Source organism: Chenopodium album, chromosome 5, assembly GCF_948465745.1.
Source record: "Chenopodium album chromosome 5, dcCheAlbu1.1, whole genome shotgun sequence".
In the NCBI taxonomy this organism is placed as follows: Eukaryota; Viridiplantae; Streptophyta; class Magnoliopsida; order Caryophyllales; family Amaranthaceae; genus Chenopodium; species Chenopodium album.
In genome coordinates, this window is record NC_137838.1 from 8,099,058 (window position 1) to 8,117,490 (window position 18,433).

The 18,433-nt window shown below is 36.5% G+C and overlaps 1 protein-coding gene across 1 annotated transcript; it reads left to right on the forward strand.

The window, feature by feature from the left end:
* Positions 1-4,934: 4,934 nt before the first annotated feature.
* Positions 4,935-18,433, forward strand: LOC145631767 (putative helicase MAGATAMA 3). Its single transcript, XM_081683941.1, has 20 exons — positions 4,935-5,085; positions 5,581-5,719; positions 5,814-5,956; positions 6,119-6,313; positions 7,176-7,367; positions 7,535-7,570; positions 8,858-8,943; positions 9,063-9,113; positions 9,887-9,998; positions 10,066-10,171; positions 10,817-10,914; positions 13,333-13,443; positions 13,513-13,605; positions 14,300-14,353; positions 14,814-14,872; positions 14,973-15,057; positions 15,351-15,719; positions 15,922-16,044; positions 16,116-16,202; positions 17,665-18,433. Exons 1-20 carry the CDS (start codon positions 4,984-4,986, stop codon positions 17,842-17,844), a joined length of 2,421 nt encoding a protein of 806 aa, XP_081540067.1. The 5' UTR covers positions 4,935-4,983; the 3' UTR covers positions 17,845-18,433.

The window sequence follows — 18,433 nt, forward strand, 5'->3', positions numbered from 1 at the left end:
ACTTAGAAAATCCAAATATCTTAGCTAATTAATTAGGGAAATTCGACCGTTTTAAAATTAAATAAGAAAATATAATTTTGTTTAATCCGGTTTTTAAAATAAAATAAATGGATAATAAATCTTGTCCAAAATCCAAAAATAATAATTAAGTTTAAAATTCTTTTAGCGCCAAATTCAAACATCATTTTGGCTCCTAAATTCAAATAGTAAAATAAATTACTAAAATACCCTTTTTAAGAATATACTAATTAATTAATTAGAAATACGTTTCAAAAATACAGGGTATTACAGGTCACAATTGGTCATCTAATATGTTATTTCAAGTTACTAGACACATGTTAGACTAGGATTGATAAAAAAAAAATACTTTTAAAAAAAAATTGAAAATAGAAAAGAAAAAAAAAATCCCAAACCCAGAATCCGGCAGCCATAGCCACCGATCCCCTACCCATTTTCGGCCACCATCTCCCTTCCCCCCCCCCCCCCGAATCCGACCACCAAATCCCTTGCCCTTCACGATTCTGGCCACATCTTCCTCTTTCTCCCCGTTCCCGGTCGACCGGACCCCGACACCAGCCCGCCAACCACCAAATAGCAGCGCTACAACTACTCCTTCACAAACGCGCCACCTAGATCACAAACCCGCAACAACATCACAACCACTCTCCCCGCAACAAACACCAAGCGAACCCACCATCACAATCAGTCGCCACCCACCACAACTACACCAATAACCGCTGGCACACATCACAAATTAAACTAGAGCAGTCGCTTTGATACCCCAAATCAGCCCTAAAATCGCAAATTACACCCCTCACAGCCGCCATTCCTACAGGAAAGGGACAATTTCGGTGGGTGTGATGAGTAGAGGAGGTGGTTTCGGTGGGTGGGGTGCCGAAGAAGGGTGGCCGTTGGGTTTATTTATTTATTTTCAATATTTTTTATTTTAGACTAATTGAGTGGTGACACGTGTGCAAATAGTCCCAAGTCACAAATGGTAACTTGTTTAGCCGGTTTCAAGTCACTTGTGACCAGATAAAGTATAAAAGTCAAATTATTAAAAAATAATCGAAAGGTGGGATTATTTTGGGCGGATGAGGCAAAGGTGAGATTATTCGGAGCAATATTTTCAGATATAAGAGTATAAACATTTGAATTAATGTACTCCCTTTGTATTTTTATAAGCTAGATTTTGATTTGCACATTTGTCAAGACACAACTTTGACCGTGAATATCTTTAATTAGAGGTTAGTGATAAGTGGTTTATTTGACCACTTATTGTGGTGATTTTAACCCGGTTTGCTATTCTTTCCCCTCTTTCTAACCCGTTTTGTATATAAAAGTTGTGTCTCGGCCTTGCCCCCTCTTTGTCTGTGTTTGTCCATGTTTTGCAGGTATTATGACTCAATTTGACAAGCATTCAAAGCGTGGAATGATGTTCAAGGCTTGAAAACAAGGAAAGGAGAGCCCGCTCCTGGTGGAGCGGGCGTGCACATCTCCAGGAGCGGGCGCTCTATCGAAATCACAACATTCTGCCTAAAATCCAACCCTGTGAGGAGCGGGCGCTCTTCCCCTTGAAGCTTGAATCTGCCATATGTTGAAGAATAAGGGAGCGGGCGTGCAGATCCCTTGGAGCGGACGCTCCTCCCCAAAGTTTTGGATTTTGACTTTCTCTGAAGCAAGCAGGAGCGGGCGCTCCAGGCTCAGAAGTGGGCGCTCCTCGCTGAAAATCCTTCTTATTTTTACGGATTAACCTATGTAATTCGGGTCTTCGGGGAGTATATATAAATACTTCCCCTTTAGTTCATTTCAGAGTTAGACATCGATAGCATAGTTTTTAGTAGTTCCTCTTAATAGTTTGAACAATCCACTTTGATAATTTAGTTTAGTTTTCATCAAATCAATCATTGTAATAGTGAGTTTCAAGGATTATTCTCAAGATTTGGCACATTGTATTCAACATTTGAAGCTTCAATTAGTAATTTCTTCCACCTTCATCTATTTAATTTTTGATTTTATTTTGTATTTCCATGTCACTTGAATCTCTTTAGTTCTTGATAATTTGTTGTTGGATGATACTTTATTCATTAGTTAATCACTTTTCCCCAATTATTGAAGTAGTTAGAACGAACCCTAACCCTTGTTTGCATGTTGATTAAGATGAGTTGTGATAATCCTCTTTGCTAGAGGTTGGGTGAAGCTCAACCTATTGGTTAGTTATGTAAATGTGGGAGAAGTATTGATGTTTGTATTGCAATTAATAAATTGATTGTATGGGAATGTTTGTTAGTTCTTTATGATAGGATTAGCTACCCTTGATTTAGGAGCTTGATAGCATGATATGCTTAGTTTGATATGGAAATGTGAATTGAGTATGTCATTACTTATTGCAATTTGATTATGTATATCTTCTATTGTTAAACTAATGAGGAATATAAGTTTAGTAGTGAGAGTTGTTTCCTAACTGCATGAGATTGATCTTACATATATTCCTTACTATCTCTTGTCTATTTTACTCCTTATTTGCCTAATTACCTTGGTTGAGTGAATCCCACTCCCTAGTGTCTTTAATCCATTGAATTAAACTTATAGTTTGTTTGTCTATTTGATGAACCCTCAAATCACTAAATACTTGAATTAGCTTAAGTGTTAAGATCCTTAGTAACCATATCCCGTTCTTTGTGGATCAAACTCTTACTTATCATTGTGCTTGGTTTGTAGGATGTTTGCTTATAAATGTGTTTGATTGTGGAATGTGCGACCGTTCTAACGCCCATCAGTTAGTAAAAATGATGAAAAAACTAATTTATAGAAGTAGACATTATGACAAAATGTGTTACTCAAGGGTTATTCTTGTCTTTTTATATCTACCATTTAACTTTATCTCTCCTCACTCCTCTTCTACCTCAACCATCACAGCCACCACAACCACCACCACCACCATCATCACTTCGTCGCCGCTAAACTCAACTCATGTACGAACTCGACCCATCTACAAACTCGCCGCTGAACTCGTCCCATCATCAATGGAAGGAGCTTCTATGGATCAGAGGACATGGTCACCTCTTCCCTTTGGGGTTGACCATGCCCTTAATTTCACCCTTCATTCCTAAGTTTTCCGTTTTTTCATACGTAGGTGGAGATCGGGAGAGGTGGGTGGAGATCGAGGAAGGTGGATATGGGGAAGCTTGAGTGGGTGGAGATTGGGGATAGATGGCCGGATGTGGATGGAGACCGAGAAAAGAAGATCAGATATGGGTGGAGTATAAGATTGGGGAAGATGGAGATCGGGGAATGAAGGTGGAGACGGGGGAAAGGAGATCGGAGGTCGACGGGGAAAGAAAATCGGAGGTCGACGGAAGAAGAAGAAGATTGGAGGTTGATAGGGGAGAAGAAGATCGATTAGATGTGGCTGTGGCGATGGTGGTTGTGGTGGCTATAATGATGGGAAGGAAGAATAAGAAGAAGCAAATATTTACAGTTGTGCCATTTGAGTAACAAATGTTGTTGCTCAAAATGAGTAACCAGGGCTAGCTCTTTAAAAAAAACTCCTAATTTTACTCTTTAACAAATTAAGTGATCACAAGATTCACATTTTTGAAAAAAAATGATTATTTTAGTGAAGGTATAGTCTCCAACCAACAAACATCCAGACATACGATAATATAAAACAAATTTAAAAAGACAAATTAAATAGAAAATTAAGGCAAACATTAACGGAATCAGAGAGTAAAAGTTAATTTTCCAAGAATGGAAAACCATCTTCCGATTAAAATATGCCTTACCATACTATACTACTCTCCCTATTCTAGTATCCTCCTTCGTATGATATAGTACTCGTATTTTATACTTCATCTGTTTTTTTTTTATAGTTGCAACAGTTTGCTTTTACACTATTCATGCGTCTCACTTTAACTAGCTTTAACGATTTATACTTAAGTAAAATATTGTCATGTTTGATCTTGTTAAATTTATCCCGACTTATACATTTTAATTCCTAAGGTTTATAATTTTACATATTGGTAACTAAATATATTAACGATTGAAAACATGCATCGACAAGCGTGAAAAGAGAAGTATTGTAACAAAAAAAAAAAAAAAGCAGAGAAAATATGGAGTATATTTTTAAAAAAGCTCGTATTCCATATTCATACAAGTTCGAAAATGTACATGGTAAATATTTGCCCTAAAACCCAAAACCCATTACTACAACTCGTACTCTATATATATACTAGGGCTGAGCAAAACTACCCGAAAAACCGAAAACCCGTTTCGTTACCGTTCCGAAAATTAGGGTCCCCGATCCGATAACCATAATGGTTCGGGTACCCGTTCCGATAATTTGTTATCGGGTATGGTTATTGGGTATCATTTTAAAATTAACGGTTACCCGTTCCGAACCGATAAGCAATTTTTTTATTTTTTTATCCTACTTAAATCTATTTTTTTCCAAAATCTAAACTCTTACTTTACTTCATAATCACTATATAATATCATTGATTAGTAATATAATTAATAATTTGGTCAAGATCATGTGGTATTGTTGTTAATTAGTGTTAAAATATATCATAATAACTAATTTATTAAGTTTAATGATTACTATTGGATATTTTATTGGGTACCCGATAACCGTTCCGAAAATCCAGGTACCCGAAGTCCGGGTACCCGAACTTATCAGTTCGGTTTATGGATATCACTTTTAGTGATATTGGTAATCGGGTACCCGAACCGTTAGTACTAATGGTACGGGTACCCGTCCCATGCTCACCCCTAATATATACTACTTCTGAATTTCTTTTTTTTTTAGTCAAGGTCTTTTTTACCGTAAAATTGTAAATAAATAAAAAAAACTCAAAAACAAAAATAATTTTTTTTTACTATTTTCTTTTTTCCAATTAACATTTAGCAATTAATAACATTAGAAACCCCTTAAACCCTTGGCCTCAGCGAGAGAAGTCTCTGCTCTCTTTCTCCACTGAAAAAATGGCAATAGAGAAGATCAAAGTGGAGGAGGAAGCTTGCATGATTCGCTTCTACAAGATTGTTCTTAGCTGGGATTACTTTCGTCTTCTTCAACTTTCTCAGGCAATTTTAATTTTTACTTTTTTTTAATTTTTTTTTTAATGCTATTATCTCTTTAATTTCTTAGGCTTAAATTTAATTTCTTTTTAATCAATTATTCAACAATTTATATGCAATTTTTGGTTGTTTTTTCTTTTTGGGTAATTGGTACGAACAAATAAAAACAATTATTTTCCTATTTGGGTATAGTTGAGATGAACAGTTTGTGATAATGATTGCAGTTTATTGTTTTTATTGTTATTGTTATTGTGATGAGCTTTGTAATTGTTTTATTTATTTGGGTTTTTGGGATGAACAATTAAAGACAAATTCTTGCCAATGAGTGAATTGTTTTCCCCATTTGGGTTATTTGAGATGAACAGTTTGGCATATATAATGCATTATTTTTAGAATTTTTAATGTTTCAATTTTTTTTTTTCTTATTTATAAATTTTTTGTTCTTGTTATTGTATTTTGATGATCTTTGTGATTTTTTATATTTGTGTACTTGAAAAGCAGAAACCTAGCTTACAAAGTAAAAAGGGTTTAAAGGAGGTGAAGGATACATTTAAAGATGTTGATGATTATCTTGCAACTTTTGAGCCTCTACTTTTTGAAGAAGTGAAATCCCAAATTGTCAGAGCCAAAGATGAAGAGGGTATAGTTTGTTTCCTTTCACTTCATCTTGGACCTTTGTTCCAGATATGCGGATTATTATTTGTATAAATACTAAAGTTTTGTCTAACAATCAGGGGCATCGGCTTTCCAGCAGAAGATTTGTATGGTTAAAGAATGCAGTGATTCAGACGGGTTTTATTTCCCGGTTGTATTTTACACGACGGAGGAGGGAGATTCCTTTTTCCAAAATGATCTTTTGCTACTTTCAAAAGAGAAGGTGATTAAGCTGTTTTGCTAGTTTATGACTAGTTTGGGAGCTAATAATTAAGATTTAAGAGTAGCATTACGAATTAGTTCTTTTATGGAAGATCCCTTATATCTATCATTAGATAGTGTGTTTGCTCCCATCTTGCTAATTTAATGTGGTTGAACATTACAGATTGTTGGTGACAGGTTTCCTGAGACATATGCATTTGCGTTGGTGGAGCATCGTCAGATAGATTCTCTTAGACTCAGAATGTTTTTACAAGGAGAGGTTAAGGGAACTGATACAAACCGTACAGTGTCTAGCAAGAGACTTGCCAATATGCGTTCATGTATAAAAGTTGAACAGATTATTCTTCACATGTCGAAGGTAATATATCATTATTTACTGAAATCTGTTCTACTTTTACATTTTCTGAAATTTCGCTATTTAATCAGTGTGTCTCATATAGTATGTGCTCTTGCTCATCTGTTCATGGAAAAGAAATGAATGCAAGTCATGGGTACCAAATGGTCCCATAGAAGTAAAATAAACATATATTTTAGAGATGAACCCCCATTGAGAGATGGCAGCATAGTTCGTCATGTTCTCCATCTTTCGTGGCCTTTGAATGGTCTCATTGTAACTGAAGTACCTATCTTTGGTTCACAAACTAACTCAAAGTGAAAATTAGCAGAGCTAGCTTACGAGAAATTCTCCTATTGAGGGCATTGTATGTAGGTTAAAGAGGGAAAAGATAAAAAATTGAGTCACTTAGTCTATTTGCTATGTACAGTCTCTGTAAATTGAACCTGGATGCATATGAGTGATTGTTTAATCCATGCAGACTACTTTTTACATCTGAGTAGCTCCTGCCTCCTGGTTTTCAATTTAAAATTATTAACTGAAGAAGGATTAATAAATGCTTTACTGAAGTTTGGTGGTGGGTGTGGGGGTACATATAATATGTATGTTTAGAAAATGACATTGTTTAAAAATTGATGGGAATATACCTATAAATCATGTGCTGATTAATGAGTTAAATTTTTTGCAATGTGACCACACATTTATCAGCTGAGAAGACATTCTATATTTTTGGCGAGTGTTGTTTGTACTCATAATGTATTGAGTCTAAAAAATGTTAAAATTCTGTATTATATTTTACTTGGTGATCTCATCATAGGATCTTCATTTGTCAAAATTTCAATATAGCCAGGTTTCTTTTTATTCGAGTAACTGATTCTTACGACAGGTCTGCAGTTTATCTACTATTTTTCGCGAGTTTGTTGCCATGCGGTCAATTAGCTCTCTTCCCTTCAGGGATGTAATTTTGAAGGCTACTGACAGTAGTGCCAATTCAACTGCTCTTGCTTGGGAGATCCCTGGGAAATTGATGGAATCTATTGAAAGTAATCACAACGAGTCTCAACTGGAAGCTATACGTGTGAGTATTTGTGAAACTCTTGGATTTCTCATTTTCTTCTAGTTCTTTTTTGCTTCTGAATTAGTCTGTATAGGTGCATAGCTCTCTAATCCAGTTACTCTAAGTTAGAAAGTCTTGTATATTCTATTTTTACAGTAACCTGACGTGAATCTGACTGATTTATTCAGGCAGGGCTATCACGGAAACCTTTTGTCTTGATACAGGTATTTTCTGACTTTGAAACTCAAGCAGCAGCAATTTACTCCTTTATGTCAACATGTTTAGGGCCACATTTATGTGTTAATTGATTCGGAAACTAACTGTATGGCATAAGAATGGATTGGGCTAACGTGTATAGGTTTGCTTTGATTTGGCTGTCTGGTGTAAAAAGATATGAATGGTTTTGCCTGGCTTTAATTTTTTAATCACCTTGTTAGTGAAATGTTTAAAGTTTCAAAGAAGTATGCCTTAAAAAAAGAATTTGCTGTTATCTGATGCTTGTGGTTGGATGGTAGATTTAGGTTGGATCATATGTCATTAGGCGCATCCAACAATACAGTTGGTGTTCTAATCCCAATTTCGGTTTTTTGCTCCATGCATTAAAGCTATAGTTGGTGCCAGGCCAATTTTTTTCCAAATAAAATGCTGTCCTTTGAGGGATTGAAGACTTGAAAATAAAATAATGAAACCATCGCTGAATCACCTTGAGGTTTGATGTTATGTATTAATGTGTTTATTTCTAGCATGAGGCACTCTTGAGTCTTGATAGTGGACAATTACCTGGGTGATGCCTTCTGTGTTTCTGGGCACTGAAAATCTTACAAGATATCAGCATGACATGATAGACTATTTTATTGTAGAGTTAATTATTTTAACCTTTTAAGCTTGAAAATTTGCATATTTATGAAGTTCTTGGAAAAAGAGGGAGATTGCCTCTTGTTCAAAAGTTATCCTAGGGGAACATTTTTTTTTTTCAAATCCATGGCTCAGGAGAAATTTCCTAGCAGTCAATATGAATTTTGAAGTTGCTAATATGATGTTTTTGATGCTGTGGAATTTTTCTTAGATCCAAATTCTTACTATAGAAGACATTAGCCAATTTGATTCTTGACCAAGTAGTCAAATCTCTCTATTCTAGCTTCTTGTTTATTGTTATGTTTACATGGTTTGTTTTTGTAAATAATTGATAGAGAGCTTCCACAATACTGGCACTGATTAATCAAATCTCAGGTTGCTGTTATGATCTGGAATGGCCAGTTGGCCACTGATTTGATTCCCCTATTTTGTTCTGCCAAAGGTTTTCTTTGGCTTGATGATTCTGGTTCCTGTTTCATGTTTACTTTGAACATTTCTGATTTACTTCCTTATTTTTGGGATGGGGGAGGGAGGGTGGGCGAGTCAATAACTTTTTAAGCTGGATCATCTTTATTTGCTATACTTTATATAATATTTCTGTATATGCTGATTATGATCTATGAGGTTCTTGGAACCTGATTTTTTGTTCATTTTAGGGTCCTCCAGGGACTGGAAAGACACAAACCATTCTTGGGCTTCTTAATGCTATTCTGCATTCTGTTCCGGCAAGAATGAATGCTAAGTGAGTTACAACTATCCTCACTTTTTTCTCTTGGGTGATCATGTAGCAGACTGCCTATGCTGTTTCATTGCGGAGGCTTAATTTCACTGATCTGGGTTTTAATTTCTTTACTCTTCCAGGGATAAACTGCGTGACATGAAGCGAGGCCCGGAATTGCCTATGGAGGAGAAGTATGTTTTGCCTGTTGCTCAATTTGGTGTCTTTTTGGCCTTTGATTTTATAATATCTTGCTGTGCTAGTTGGAACATACTTATTAAAAAATATTTTAACAAATACTGTGCTGTATGCTATATATTCCTAAATTTTTGCAGTTTGCTTGTGCTTAATCTTCTTGGAACTCATTCTTTCAAAAAATTTCCTGGTCTACTTCCTTCCAAGGAGTTTCTGCTGGTGCATTTTTTGTGGTTGGAAGTATTGTTTCCTGTTTAACGACTACCATAGCTTCATCTATCTAGGTCCAGGCATTCTTGTTCATGTGTCATTGGTGGATCATTTGTCTTAATACTATGCATCCAAGTGAGCTGATTATTGTTTAAGGCAACAGCACACTTCAAAATTCAAATTATATGCCAGTTAGGAAAGATGCAGAGTCTGTATCTAGTGTTAATGGAGCTTCATAGCTGTAGTTCTGAAGTATTTTTAACAGAATAATAAAGTATAATAGCTCATCAGATTGCCTATGATTTTTAGTATTTGTGAAGTAATTAGTACTCATTATTTAGAATAAGGGTCAGTTTTTTGTCATTTCAAGGGTCGGGCTATGTACATCTGACCCTCCTCTCGCTTGTCCAGGAAGGGTGTCTCTTTTCAGACATAGGTATCAAGTTATTGTTGTAGGGAAGTAGCAGAATCTTTTGACTCTTGTTGCATATAGATTTGAATATTGGTATACAAATCTGTTATGGTACATTGGTACTAATATCAACATGTTTATGTGATACAGGTGCAATCACTGGAGACTAGCATCTCCGTGGATATCTAAGGTCAATCCAAGAGATGAGATCATGCCAGTTGATGGTGATGATGGGTTTTTTCCAACCACTGGAAATGAATTGGTATGCTAATTTTCCTACTATGATGAGTATTCTTTAGATTGTCTTCTGAACAGTCAATGTGGTGCAGAAACCAGAAGTTGTAAATTCTAGTCGCAAATATCGTGTTCGTGTGCTGGTTTGTGCCCCATCAAATTCTGCACTTGATGAGATTGTGTTGCGAGTTCTAAATACAGGTATACTTTTTTGTCTATCTTTTCTACCTTTCCTGTCCAAGGTGTCATAATTATGTAATGGAAAAAAAAAATTACAGGGAGCGTCATTCCCTACCGTTGATTTCTGACAAGTCTTTATTTGTTGTGACGTTTCCAACTTTCAATATTACTCTTTTTTTTTTTTTTTCAAAAGCTATTTAGTATTATGGCGTAGTAAATGTTTTAGTTTATAATTTGGAAACTAGACAGCTAATTTGAGACGTCTGGAAAATAAAGATTTGACAACTAATATGAGATGTGGGGAGTACATTATAAGAAGAGACAAACAGATGTAAGACATTGAAAGATCTATTTTGGGTCCTCTAGATGAGGAACTTCATCGACTATGAGAAGATTTTTATCAATAAAGTGTCGAAGTTATCCTTCTCAAGTATGTGCCATTGAGTATATAGGTGTTTCAACGTGCTTTTGTATGTACTAACTGGTTTTCAGCAATTGAATTTATTGGATGTGCTCCGACCTCTACTCCTTTGTTTCTTTCTTATGTTTCTGCTGTACTTTTTAAGCCATTGGTTGATGTAATCTAATAGTCAGATATGGCAGCCTCAGAATTTATCTTGTGATGATCTAACTTATATGATGATATATTATTCCGGTTATCTGCAGGTGTTCGTGATGAAAATGACCGTGCTTATAATCCTAAGATTGTTCGCATAGGTCTTAAGGCTCATCATTCAGTACAGGCAGTTTCAATGGATTATTTGGTATGAATATCTGATGTACCTTGCACTGTTCCCCCCCCCCCCCCCCCCCCCAAAATAAAAACTATTTAGCCTTTTCTTGTGGCCTTAGGGTGGGGATGATATTGTGACTTTGTATGTTTTGGTACACATCCATCCTCATTTGATCCTTGGCTCCAAGGTTGTCAAGATCGGGATCCTACTTTGGATCGGTGAGAGGAGTAGGATCAAATCGGTAAAATCTGATCGTAGAATCGTAAGATCCTACAAAATTGATAAAAGGAGTAATAAAAAAAGTTGCTACATAGATAACATTTTTTAAGCAATAAAAATGGTAAAATTCATAGTTTTAGTAGTTGGATAGTAATTTACTTATCTTAGAGAAAAGTTTAATTGCTTAAGGCTCATTTTAATAAGTAAAAAGTAGGATCGTACGATCCTGACCGATCCTACTCGATTCTGACTGATCCTGTACAATCTAAAATAATTTAGGGTTTTTCTCATTTGTACTCATGTGGTTTTACGTTTTCTCACCTGTACCCAAGTTTTTTGAAATTTCTCATTTGTACCCATGAGGTTACAACAATTATCACACATAATCAATTTAATTAACTAAAATGATAATCCTCTTTTAAGTGATTAATTAAAAATAAAACCATTGTTTTAAAGGACATAAAAAATAAAACAGAAAAAAAAACCCACCACCAGCCACCTCCCCCACTCCCCGACAACTTCCCCCCACCCCCAACCAACCCCACCATCGGGGTCGTTGGCTTCCGGCGATCTCCCCCCGCCCCCCACCCCTTGTCGCAACCTCCCCAACCACCAAAACCCCCTACGAATCTAAACCCTAACCCTGACCACCACCACCAAACACCCTATTTGACCCTCCCAAACCAACCCGACCCCTCCCCGAATCTCCCCACCGCCCGCCGACCACAGACCGACAACCCCTGACCCTCCCCGACCCGTTTCCACCCCTCCCCCACCCTAAACCCGACCCAAATTAGCCCCCTTCCACCCAAATCCGACAACCCCCACCCCTTCCCGGCCACTCCCCGTCCCCTGGCGACCAATCCCCCAGCCCTCCCCGCCCAACCCGATCCCCACCCCGACCTCAACCACCTGCAGCAGCAGTTGCAACTTTTTTTTTTATTTTTATTTGTTTTTTTTTATTATATTAACCATGGTAATTAACCATAGTTAGTTATATTTTATTTTAATTGATCACTTAATAGAGGATTATCATTTTAGTTAATGAAATTGGTTATGTGTGATAAATTGTTGTAACCTCATGGGTACAAATGAGAAATTTCAAAAAACTTGGGTACAGGTGAGAAAACGTAAAACCACAAAGGTACAAATGAGAAAAACCCAATAATTTAATTGAAAAACAGGATCGCACGATCCTGACCGATCCTACAACGATCCTGCTTGCTCTCCGATTCTGCATCCGATCCGAATCGTTTAGCTAAAATCAAATCGTAGGATCGCATGATCCTACGATCCGGATCGCGATTTTGGCAACATAGCTTGGCTCCTTCCGCATTCTCATCACTATAACTTCTTCTCAAGGTTGTGGCTTATTGGAGGACCATTTTAAACGAAGTAAAAACCCATGGTAGCTGGCAAGTGCAATGGCCAAATTAAGTGATCTATTGGCTATGATCTTTAGAGTGTGAGCTGGCCTGTTATATATGGAATTGATTATTTTTCATCTGATGTGAAGCCATTCTATTTGTGTGAAAGTAATCTTATCCCATGACTGTTATGGACTGAGCAGATACAACCAATAACAGAGAAGAAAGCTATAGAATGGTAAATTAGAGAAGAAAGATTGAGGTTTAATTAACATAAATAACGGTTAACACAATCGATAGGTTTAGCCTATCAAGCTCTACAGTGAATTAAGCTCACAACTCTCTAAATGAGTGACTTGAGGTCACAACTCTCCTAAGGAACTACTCCAAAATTCTGCCTACCTATTCCCTTCCCTTCCCACTCTATTTATACTAAGGCTAAAGGTTCTAACCTAATACTACTAAATTACCAATAATGCTCTTCCTTAGGTTAATATATTACAAGGACTCGTAAAACATAATGCTTTCAAGTTCTATTTTTGTTTCAACTTTTGAATGTGCTAACTAAAATACAATTTTTGTAGCTTGGGTTGTTAAATCTTTCTTTTGCTAACTAAAATAGAATTTTTGTATCTTGGGCTGTTAAATCTCAGTAGTAATGCCTTGTGTGGGATTGGAGAGGGGAGGGGGGGTATATGATATAATGGCATATGGAGGATCTATAGCATCTTTCAACGTAAATAATAATGGCAGTGAGGTTGTTGAGCATTATCAATCGTGTTATTGTGGTTAACCTGCTAAATTGCCTGTGTTTTACTCTTTAAGCTTCTCTGGTGCTTATACAACTGATTTGTTTTTGAAGGTAGAGCAAAAGCTAGCTGGTCTGGAGGGCCATCTGGATAGGCAGAAGCAAGGAGCTCCAGGGAGTGATAGAGATAGCATACGTGCATCAATTCTGGATGAAGCTGTGATTGTATGCAACTCTTCCCCTTAGCTGGAAATTTTTATGGTGCTCTTTTCACTAATACTTTTCTGGATGTAGGTATTCTCTACTCTCAGCTTCAGTGGTTCGACGATTTTTTCTAAATTGAATCGTGGTTTTGACATTGTTATTATAGACGAAGCTGCTCAAGCGGTAAGTATTCGGCCATTTGTTTGTCTAAGAATTACTGTTTGTATTTCTCATGCTAGTAAGTAAGCTGTAATTTATATTTTAACCAAGGAAAAATTTCTCATAAGAGGAAGGAAAAGAAGGGGAGGAAATCAGGAAAGGGAAAGGAGGGAAGATGATGAGTTTTCCTTCTAAGTCTCTCCATTGTTGGAGGGATCAATTTCGTACAATTCTATCCCTCCTTTTCTCTCCCCTCCAATTCTTTTCCTTCCTCATTTGTTATTTTCTTTTCCCTTCCTTTCCCTCCATTTCCTTCAATCCCAACAAAGTTATATCTGTACTTTTCTCTGTGGATGCTTTTGTTGTTGAATAGCTTGGTATAACATATTACAAACTTGAAAATTTTCTATAGCTGAAAAACCTGAATGATAATGCTCTGTGGCTGAATATAAATATTGGCCTTTTGAATTGCTACTCAGCTCTTCTAGCTAGTTTGTCAATCATTTATGTCAAGGGACTTATGATCCGCAACAACACCCCCCCCCCCCCCCACACACACAAAAAATAAAAAAAAATAAAAAAAATAAAATAAAAATGTTTGCACTTATGACTCCCCCAGTGTTTGTATGTGGTAGCTGCTTTAACTGAGTTTTCCATTATGAGATTGTTTTATGTGTCTGATCTTGGCCTTCAATTTTTAATTTTTTTTGGATAATAGGTGGAACCAGCAACTCTCGTGCCTTTGTCAACTGGATGCAAGCAAGTGTTTTTGGTAATATCTACATCCCCTTTTTTCTACTAGTGATCAGACTTGTACATTACATGCTTAAACTGGTTGGAAGATAATAATTTATGTTGTATAATGAGGATATTTTTTTATAATCTGCTTCACATTTAAGTTATAGTTCTGTGTCACAATCAAAGTCTATGAAACTGTACCTCTTTTGTCCTAAGTAAAGCTTTTATTGACTTGACAGAAATATTAAGGTTTGACATGTGAAAGCCGTATCAATTGAGCATATGCAAGTATCTAAACTTTAAATGGCATATACAATTAAAAATTCAGAAATGCTTTTTCTCAGTAACCCATGTATATATAACATGTATATTGTATGACAAGGAGTGTGAGCTATAGAACCTGATGTTATAGGAGTTAAACATATGTGCAAATGTCCTGGAATTGGGCTTCAGCAGCTGCAGGTTTACAAGCTGTCATTTCATTGTCTTATCAGGTTGGTGATCCTGTTCAATTGCCAGCTACTGTGATTTCTACTGTGGCTCAAAATCTGGGGTAAGAATTTTAATCTTACATATTTGTCATTTGTCATGTTAGAACCTACATCATAAATTACTTATTTAAATGCTTCTTACTAACTTATGTATCCCTATAGATACGGAATGAGCTTGTTCAAAAGATTCCAGAAAGCTGGATATCCAGTATTGATGCTCAAGACGCAATATCGAATGCATCCTGAGGTACTCTTATGTAACAAATTTTCGATTCTCTGCACATACAGGTCTTTAAAGTAGTCATATGTGGTACTTAAGCTAGATTTGAATTGGGTTTAGACTCTTACAGATTTCATAAGCTTGAGAAGATATCTGGTTCAGTATTACGCAAACTATTATAATTCTAAACTTTGATCCCATATTCCCCTTACAATTCTGCTTTAGAAATGAAAGTTAAGGGAACTCATACTTGATCTTTTATCTATTTGTGTTTACTATCGTCATCTTATGTCAATGATACAAGTGTGTTGTTTAAATAGATACGGAGTTTTCCTTCTCAAGAATTTTATGATAATGCACTGGAAGATGGCGCTGATATTGAAGAACAAACAAAGCGTGTTTGGCATGATTATCGCTGTTTTCGCCCCTTTTGCTTCTTTGATGTAAAGGATGGGTCAGATTCGCAACCTGAAGGAAGTGGATCTTGGGTAAATGTAGATGAGGTTGAGTTTGCACTCCTCTTATATCAGAAATTGATTTCCAAATATCCAGAGCTCAAGTCAAGCTCCAAACTTGCTATTATTTCTCCTTATAGCCTTCAGGTTAGGCTCTTCCGTCAGCGATTCCGGGAAATATTTGGTTCTGATTCAGAAAAAGTAGTAGACATAAACACTGTTGATGGTTTTCAGGTATGTGATCTTCGTAGTTTTGTTCTTGGTTTCAAAATGTGCAATTTTTATTGTTTGATGTCTTTGCCAACTTAGATGTCGTGGATGCCTGAAATGCAAAGCAAGAGTGACCAAATAATCAACTATGCGATATATAGTCATACTATCTGACTGAAAATTGTATTGACAATCAAACTATATAAATTGCTGGAACTCATTGCAGGGACGGGAAAAGGATGTTGCAATATTCTCATGTGTTAGGGCAAGCAAAGACGGGGGTATTGGATTTGTTTCTGATTTTAGGCGTATGAATGTCGGCATCACCAGAGCTCGTTCATCCATCCTGGTAAGACTGATCAACAAATCATATTTTACATAAATTTGTGATGATTTTCACCTGAACTTCGGAGTCTCTAGGTTGTGGGTTCTGCATCAACATTGAAGAGGGACAAGCACTGGAGCAACCTCGTAGAAGCTGCTGTGAAGAATAATTCTCTTTTTGAGGTAATCATGGTTTATTCTGCACATGCACCTGTAAGCTTAACACTTTGTTTGGATAGGAAGAAATAGAAGGAAAAGAAGAGAAGAGAAATGGAGGGGGACAAAATCTCTTGTTTGGGTAAAAGATTGGGGGAAGAAAGGGGAAGGAGAGGGAGGGATCCATTTTCCCTTCCTCTATAATAACCATAATCTCTCCAAAATTGGAGAGATTTGGAGGGAAAATGGAGCTCACCTCCCCCTCCCTTTCTTTTCCCTTCCCTTCCTCCATTTTCCCTCCCCTTCTTTTCCTTCCTTCTTTGCTATCCAAACAAAGCGTAAGTGTGTGTTTGGATTGAAGGAAATGGAGGGTAAGGAAGGGAAGGGAAGGGAAGGGAAATGGAGGGAGGGAGTTTCTTTCATTTGGATAAAAAATTAGGGATGAAGGGAATTGGAGGGGAGAGAAATGGAGGGACTAAATTCTAAGAATATGATCCCTCCAACAATGGAAAGATTTGGAAGGAAAACTCATCCTTCTTCCTTCCCCTTCCTTCCCTTCCCTCCCCTTCACCTCCCTCTCTTTCTTTTCCTTCCCTTAACATTACCCAAACAAACTGTAAATGCCACTTGTCTGGTCATTGGTGTTGAGCTTACGGGCATGTTTCTGATAATTTGAAGTAATACTAATACTTATTGATGATGAAGCTGTTTCCACTGATCTAAGTGGGACATTGTAGTATTTTAGTCTAGCATCCTTCAATAGTCCGTGTAATGGACTAACCAGGGTGTAGGATACATGTGAGACTTAAATATGGAGTATATGTTTTTTGTCTTCAACAGCTTCAGGGTTTCTGTAAATTATTGAATATGTATGTGTTGGAGGTTGACATGCTGAGTAGGGTTAAACAAGTTCTGGGATATGCGTGTCTTTTTAGATTCAATGAGTCACTTAAGTATTGATTTATGTGGTATCTAAACAAGCTATTCAAGCTGAATGTTGAGATCACTTTTAATATTGATAATATTGATAAACAAGTCAAACTTGTCTTCCGACTTTCCCTTGTACAACTAGCTAGGGTGAATGTTGCATACTGTACTTTTCTTAACCTAATCTACCTGCAACTAGAGTATCCAAAATTGTACATCAGGTTTTGATGCTAAACAAAGACTAAGATAGATATTGCTGGAAGACGTGAATCAAGCTGTACAAGGAAACAGCATCTCCATTCTACTACTTCAATTGACTATAATTAATAAGAGAAGGTAGTAGAACTCATTATGCTAATATCCTGAAAATCTTGTCATTGAAAGGTGAAAATATAGAAAATTGAAGATTAAGTGCTGGGTTTCTGAGTAGGATAAAATTTGTCTTTCATGTGTGAAGATCCTTGTTTCTGTTGTGTGCAAGATAATACGGAGTGATTTTATTTTCGCAATATATAATGAGTCCAGTTATCATCTCTCATTCTTATCAATATTATCATGGCAGGTAACCAAGCCTTATGCATCATTCGTTAGTGATGAACACATGAAATCCATGAAAGTGGAGGTTGAGCCTGATGATTTCGACGAAGAAACGTATGCACCTATATATGGTGATGTGGACAACTCTGTACAAGCAATGGATGTCGAAGATGAAGGTTATGGTGATGCAGGCGGTGATGATTAGTTGCAGATTCCACATTGGGCAAACTGACAAAGTATTGTAGACGGGCTTCGTATTGGGCAAACTGACCATACTGCCAAGGCTGCACTTTGCAGGTTGAAGATGACTGTAGAAAACAGATAACATAACAATGACTGCTAATAATTTTTGCCAGCTTAGCTGCAGGAGATGGCTTATCAGAAAACTGGTAATGTCATCATCCCGAAAATTTGAAGATCATGGGATCGGAAGAGAAGGGCTTTGGACGGCAAAGTATACCCCTGCCGGACTAAAGGGTTGGCCTCATGGGATAGTGAATTCTATACAATTTTGAAGATTGATCCTTTAATTATATATTTTTTTCTGACTTTATATCAGGGAAATATAAAAACTTTACTGTTAAAGCTGTAAATGGCGCTTTTTTTTTTTTTTTTTTTTTTTTTTTTTTTTTTTAATCATTTAAAAAACAAATGTAGAGTCAAATTATTTATTTTACTGTAATATATAGTAATTAGGAAATCCATCATGATGGTTCCTAATAATTGAAGTTACTAATTTTGCTGAATTATAGTAGTATATAATATGATGTCATGCTGGCTTCTATTTGATAAAA